Source organism: Salvelinus namaycush, chromosome 30 (assembly GCF_016432855.1).
Source record: "Salvelinus namaycush isolate Seneca chromosome 30, SaNama_1.0, whole genome shotgun sequence".
In the NCBI taxonomy this organism is placed as follows: Eukaryota; Metazoa; Chordata; class Actinopteri; order Salmoniformes; family Salmonidae; genus Salvelinus; species Salvelinus namaycush.
Genome location: NC_052336.1, coordinates 19,975,387 through 19,982,473, shown reverse-complemented (window position 1 = coordinate 19,982,473; position 7,087 = coordinate 19,975,387). Strand labels below are relative to the sequence as shown.

The following is a 7,087-nucleotide window of genomic DNA, read 5'->3' as shown; positions in this document are numbered from 1 at the left end:
GGAGGTTTGAGGATGTGATGCTGCAGCTTAGAGGATAGGTCTGACATGACAACGACCAGCAGAATAAACAGTTTCTGTTTAATAATCACAATTCCTCTACCATTGCTGTAATGCTTTTAACGTGATCTATCAAACAAAGAAGACCAATATATTGTCTAATAAGCCTACAGTAAGTCAATTGCTATGGTGCATCATTATTTATTTAAATTAGCTTGAAAGGCAATCAAACGTCGTATTAACCAATTGAAGACTCAACATAATTTGAAGAAGTTCTGAAGAGTCCAGTGAGAGAACTCACTTTGAAACTCTGTAGGAGATATTCACAGGGAAATTGCCTGCAGGTGTGCACAGCCTGCATATAAAATGGTAATGGGGACAGAAAGACACAAAGCACTGTTTGGGTGCTGTGCTCATGAAAGGGCCATTCACTGATTGAGCAGCCACATTCAACAAGACGCAGTTATAAAACTAAGCAGGGCAATTACTGAAGATTGAGAATGGTAGTGTGAGGGGGCACACAATTTGTCCTCTTCTTCCACAGCACCCCAATGGGAGACAATGAGACAAAGCAGCACACAAAATGGGTCTGGTTGTTTAAAGAGCAAGCCCATTTGAATATTGAGAAAAGCCATTTGCTCGTAACGACCGTGTTCAGCTCAGACACAATAACATCTGAATGGATGGTACTTAGAATGGATACAAGGTTATCCTTCTGCAGTACAATGTGTGCATAATGTCAGCTGTTAAAAGAGTAAAAGTGTAATAAATCTCATACATGTTGGATGAGCGTATATTTTTATCAAACCACAAAAATAGGCTAATACTGGTATTTACATTTACTCTCAAACAACTATTACATTATGTATGTGTTTATTGATCTGGCAGCCCAACTGAACCAGTTTGAGAATCAGTTCAAACATTAGCTAGCCATATTTGTCAAATTTCTACTCCTGATTTCTCTATTGAATGGAATCGCAAAGGAACTATGGTAAGTGGTTATACATTGCCACCTAGTGTACAACTGTATGAATCACAATTAGACTCAAGGGGTAATCTCAACACTGCTTTCTTCCAATGCATATTTTATAGCAGATCTGAGTCAATGCTAGTGTCTGAAACAAAATGAAGATTTCTGGTAGAACACAGCCCTCTTTGATTATGTATATATTAACACAGCGATGAGTTTCAAGCCTTCAGGGGCTAGCACCAAACCTCCTTTAAATGGCTGGCAAAACATTTCTTCTTTTTGTTTTTGACTTGTAATAAAGATAAACATGTACCTTATCTACCCCTGAATCTGACCTACTCATTTAAAGGTTGTTCCATTTAGGCTGTGTATGAAAGGGTAGAGGAGTAGTAATGAGGTCTTCATGTCTGAAACATTGTGTCCATGTAAGTGTCCATATCACAGCCCAATGGCAGAATGACCAGAGCCATCAGCTTGGGTCTGTGTAGAGACGTTTCCCCCTGCACTCTCCTCTCTCAGGGCCCTGGCTTGGCTCAGAGTCCTGGCCCTCCAGCGAAGATGAGCTCCAGTGCTGACTGGATGTCCCCGTCTGTAGCCTGCAGCGCCCGTAACATCAGCTCCTCATCCTGGATCCCCATGTCTCTCAGCTGCTGCAGCTGGGACTGCCAACGCCCCTATAAGACAGTAGAACAAAGCTAGCCTTAAAACTACTGGCAAACAGACCAAAACACACAGTCAGAAACATTGAAGCTTAGGCCGTCATTACTCCAGCTAGAGAGAGACCAAATAGAAGCGCAGCGAGTGCCATTGCTCCAGGCAGTATGATTAAGAGCACAGCTTCTATCCACAGTGTTGTCCTTTAAAGGTCGAGACCTGTGGATCTGGTCTGTCCTCACGGCTCATGTAGCACAGTGAGAGGAGAGAGTGAGAGGAAAGGAGGAGAGGGAAATGAGAGAATGAGAGAGTAGAGAGGAGATGAGGAAAGGAGAAGAGACTGACCTGCAGAGAGGACATGCTGGACATGCTGGAGGCCTGCAGAGCCTGCTGCAGTGCCTGGCTGAAAAGGTCATTGCTGACAGGAGTCCCTGCTGGCGTGGGAGGCACTCCAGATGAGGTGTCCTGCTGCAACACAGAACAAAGGGCACACAGTTAGAAGGGCAAGTGTCTGCTCTGTGTCACTGGTAGAGGAGTGTGTTTGTGTGTTGAGGGAGGATGATGGGCCATTCTTTACCTGAGCCCCTGCAGTGGGAGTAACAGCACTGCTCTCAGGAGTACTGGCCAGGGCCAGGGCAGTGGCCAGCTCACTCTGTGTTATGGGTCGAGGGCCTGTAGCTCCACTATGGCCAAGGGACATAGGCCGCATTCCTGCTGGGCCCCCGGTTCGGTTGGATGGTCCTGCCTGATTGCCCTAGTTACACAAATAGCAATGGTGTTAGCTATACTCCATCTATATTTACATTTTAAATCTCAATCCAGCTAGATTGACTCACCGATTGGAAATCTTCATCGTCATCAGACATGCCCTCAAACATAAACCCTCCTGCAGACAAGACAATGCAAACGTCATACATGTTCCAGTCTTAGTGGTGGTGAGTGACAGACCGATGTGGCCATCACTGGGTCGTGTTCAGTAGGGACTAAACGTTTTTAAAAAGAATGAAACAGGGAGGTGCTACTTGAATCTTGTCCAATAAGAACAGAGATTTTGTTTTCCGTTGCAAACCATTTTTCTATTGAAAAATTGAACACGACCCTGTAGTGTCCACCAGTGTGATGCTCACCTGGCATGTCACTGTAGGAGTTGGAGGAGATGTTGCGGGAGGATCCGGCGCTGGACTGAGCAGGTATGCTGCCAGCCACTGAGTGGAGGACCAGGATGATGGCATTGACCAGGGCTGGGTGAGAACTGATCAACCTACAAGGCAAAACGTTTAATACTTTTGTATTATCCCTAATGTCACAAATCCACAGTATAGTTACTCATTCACAACATGGCATGACAAGGTCATTCTACAGTATGTGGAACAAAAACACTTACACATCCAGCATGTTAGGGTCTGTGAATTGCACGAATAGATCTTTGTCTTGGAGCACTCCTGCAAGATTCAGAAGAATAGCATTGTAAGACATAACATCATCCTAACCATGTCACCAAGGAGGTTATGTCATAACGGGCAGGGCTTATCAGTACTTGCCTAGCGCTACCGGGTCAGATCTCAGCCCTGGCGTGGCCACAATGATCTGATCTAGAGACTCCTTATTAGTCAGCATCTTAAACACCTGGGGAAGCAAATTAAGTTATATACAGTGGGGTTCGAAATGACTGTATAAAATAAATAATTAAAATACTGAGCTAGTGTATGCTAAATAAAAATTGTGAAATTCTATTTTTTATACTAATTGCCCAGATAAATATATTTTTATTTAACAAGTAACAGTCATGAATAATGATGAGTGAGATTTACAGAGTCAAAGATCTTACCCCCAAGACATGCTAACCTCCCCTGTTATTGGTAATGGTGAGAGGTTAGCATGTTTTGGAGGTAGGATCTTTGACCCTATGTAACTTTGTCATAATTATTCACAATTCATTCAGGATTATCCGTAATCCTGGTATAACTCACATTAATGTACAAGTGTTTAGAAACATATTCTATTCTTATTTACAACTAAAAAATGACTCCACGATGACACAATACATTTACCATTCATTTCAATTGGGCACAAAATAATCTGAAACACAACCAAAACAAACTGCAAATGCATCCAACACATTTGTATAGTCACAAGCTTGATATAGTCATTGTGAGCTAAGAATATGGGACCAAATACTACACCTTTGACTACTTCATTTATAATCATTTTTAGGGGTGTCATTTTTTTCCCGCCACTACCTTTTTGAGAAAAAAAGTACTACTAATTAAACAAAGTATCTTTCTTTGACCAATTGTATTAGAATAAAATAATATAACTTTCCCATTCTTTTGAGCATAAAATATAGCTCAGGATTTGAATTATTTATACTGAACAAAAATATAAACCCAACAATTTCAAAGATTTTACTGAGTTACAGTTCATATAAGGAAATCAGATAATTGAAATAAATGCATTAGGCTCTAATCTATGGATTTCATATGACTGGGAATACAGATATGTTTATGTCGGTCTCAGATACCTTAAAAAAAGGTAGGGGCTTGGCTCAGAAAACCAGTCAGTATCTGGTGTGACCACCATTTGCCTCATACAGCGTGACACAGAGTTGATCAGGCCTGTGGAATGTTGTCCCACTCCTCTTCAATGGCTGTGCGAAGTTGCTGGATATTGGCGGGAACTGGAACATGCTGTCGTACACGTCGATCGAGAGTATCCCAAACATGCTCGATGAGTGACATGTCTGGTGAGTATGCAGGCCATGGAAGAACTGGGACATTTTCAGCTTTCAGGAATTTTGTACAGATCCTTCCGACATGGGGCCGTGCATTATCATGCTGAAACATGACGTGATGGTGGCGGATTATTGGCACGACAATGGGCCTCAGGATCTCATCACGGTATCTCTGTGCATTCAAATTGCCATCGATAAAATGCAATTGTGTTTGTTGTCCGTAGCGAATGCCTACCCATAGCATAACCCAACGCCACCATGGGGCACTCTGTTCACAATGTTGACAAACTGCCTGCCCACATAACGCCATACACATGTCTGCAGTTGTGAGGCCAGTTGGACATACTGCCAAATTCTCTAAAAAGACATTGAGGCGGTTGATGGTAGAGAAATCAACATTAAATTCTATAGCAACAGTTCTGGTGGACATACCTGCAGTCAGTATGCCAATTGCATGCTCCCTCAAAACTTGAGACATCTGTGGGATTGTGTTGTGTGATAAAACTGCACATTTTAGAGTGGGCTTTTATTGTCCACCGCACAAGGTGCACCTGTGTTATGGTCATGCTGTTTAATCAGCTTCTTGATATGCCACACCTGTCAGGAGGACGGATTATATTGGCAAAGGAGAAATGCTCACTAACAGGGATGTAAACAAATGTGTGCACAAAATTTGAGAGGAATAAGCTTTTTGTGCGTATGGAACATTTCTGGGCTCAAATATTTCAGCTCATGACACACGGGACCAACACTTTACATGTTGTGTTTATATTTTTGTTCAGTGTATTTTATACATTCATTATTGCTAATCTTTATAAAGGTTGTCAATAATTTTGGACCCCACTGTAACTGATATAATAGGATTTCTGATAAAGACATCCTTCTACATTTTCATTCTCAACACTATAACAATGTTATTACCGAGTCTCTGTAGGTGGAGTTGGAGTGGAGGGCTGCCTGCAGCACACGGAACTCCCTGGCTGCAGTCGTCCTGTTCACTGGCTCTACAGACAAAGAAAGAAAGACAGGAGAGATACATTACTATGGTTCTTTGTAGAAGTAACCTTATAAATGGAAATGTCTAGTGACATGGCACTTCTAAGAGGGTTAGAGTTAGTCTTCCAAAACCCACCTGGATTGATGTCTGGTTCAGGCCAGGTCCTTTTGAGGATGTGCAGGGTGGATCCAGGCTGGATCCCACAGGAGTCTAAAGTCAGGTCATCCTTCAACTTGCGACCACAGTGTACCAGCTCTGACATATTAAATAAATAAAACACTTTAGACACAAATCGTAAATAAGTTAGCTAACATGTGAGTTGTTCACTTATGTTATGCAAACCTATGAGTTCGGGATCCGGTAGGGAATCCGGGAGCTGTGCTGCAACGAGCTGTTTCAGAGTAGAGACTCTGTACCCGCCGGGAGACACGTCTCCAGGCATCGTCTCAGGGAAGTGGAAGGTGGATTTGGGCTGATCCACCAGCTTCAATGACAGGTGCCACTCCGACATCATGAGCTGTTGCTAGACAGGAACAAGTTACGACAATCTACATTGGTAACAGCACCACATTCACGAATCTAAAACTATCTAAAGTTTGGAAAAGTAACGTTAGATGTCTAATCTTCTGATATGCACAGCTAACGTTACCGTTAGCTATTAGCCACTAAGCTAGCAGGCTAGCTATAATGCCACTAACATTAGGCATTAACATTTTTAGCAAGTAAAGACCGTTAAGAGGACGTTTTCAAAAATAACGTTTGTATGGCAGCAACTAAAACGTATTAAGTCCACCAATGACACATGAAACTCAATGCAAAATTGTACTGCAGACTCACGACTTGCTTTTTTGAAACGATGTTTAGTCCGTGTTTAGTCACGTGGTCCACAATCACGTTGACCAAGGCGGAAGTAATGGAATATACGTGCTGGTAATAATGTATCATTTATTTGCTATCACGGTCCTTGCTGAAGCAAAATGTAACAACTGCAACGTAGATGTAGCAATTCTAACCAAATTACTATACCTTTTCTACAGCAAGATACTCGACACCCCTTGTTGCACATTTGGTCAGTTATTGGGCCGCAGCCTACTTTCCAACTTTTCTGTGTCATTATCAAATTATTTTAACCCTCAAACTACCAACATATTTTATATGATTATTACCAGCTGGAGTCATTTTGCCCCCATGATAAAAAAAAAAAAAAACTGGACGTATAAAAAACTTTTGACTTTTATCAAAACATAATTTGAAATAAAAAATGTCCTTGTTGTTAGGAACTAACAATTAAATGTGATATTGAAAACGAAAATAACAATTTGTAAGGTATTGGACCCCAAGGTCTTGTCAGGGGGGTGCGAAGCATCAGGAGTCAGACAGGATTCAGATGCAAGATTGTGTTATTCATTTAGGTGCAGAAGAGTTCATTATTTGGATACAGGATTATTTCTCACACAGCTGAGTTCAGCAGAGCCCATCAAATCAAAATCAAATCAAATTGTATTGGTCACATACACATGGTTAGCAGTGTAAGTGTAAAACCAACTCTCTTTGTTTTAATGACATTTATTGCAAACGTCCAGTTTAACAATGGCATCTAGTTCACACAACACCACTGCCTATTCAGTTTGTTATTTTCATCAAAGCATATGACCCTTCATCAGACAAAAATGCGTAATCAACGTATTACACGTATTATTATTAGTCTTAGTATATTCAAAATTATAAAGTTGTGTAT

General features: G+C 41.5%; 1 protein-coding gene across 3 annotated transcripts; it reads right to left on the bottom strand.

Moving 5' to 3' along the window:
- Positions 1-781: 781 nt before the first annotated feature.
- LOC120025220 (ubiquitin-like protein 7) lies at positions 782-6,407 on the bottom strand. 3 transcript variants are annotated; one of them, XM_038969691.1, is made up of 11 exons: positions 6,376-6,407; positions 5,692-5,872; positions 5,485-5,604; positions 5,274-5,356; positions 3,163-3,247; positions 3,006-3,063; positions 2,749-2,882; positions 2,458-2,507; positions 2,199-2,375; positions 1,967-2,089; positions 782-1,641 (listed from the first exon to the last, which is right to left on the bottom strand). In XM_038969691.1, exons 2-11 carry the CDS (start codon positions 5,861-5,863, stop codon positions 1,501-1,503), a joined length of 1,143 nt encoding a protein of 380 aa, XP_038825619.1. In that variant the 5' UTR covers positions 5,864-5,872; positions 6,376-6,407; the 3' UTR covers positions 782-1,500. The 3 variants fall into 3 exon arrangements, with proteins under 3 accessions (XP_038825619.1, XP_038825617.1, XP_038825618.1); XM_038969689.1 differs by lacking the exon at positions 6,376-6,407 and adding an exon at positions 6,187-6,309; XM_038969690.1 differs by lacking the exon at positions 6,376-6,407 and adding an exon at positions 6,187-6,309 and having other exon boundaries at positions 1,967-2,086.
- Between the last annotated feature and the right edge of the window lie 680 nt (positions 6,408-7,087).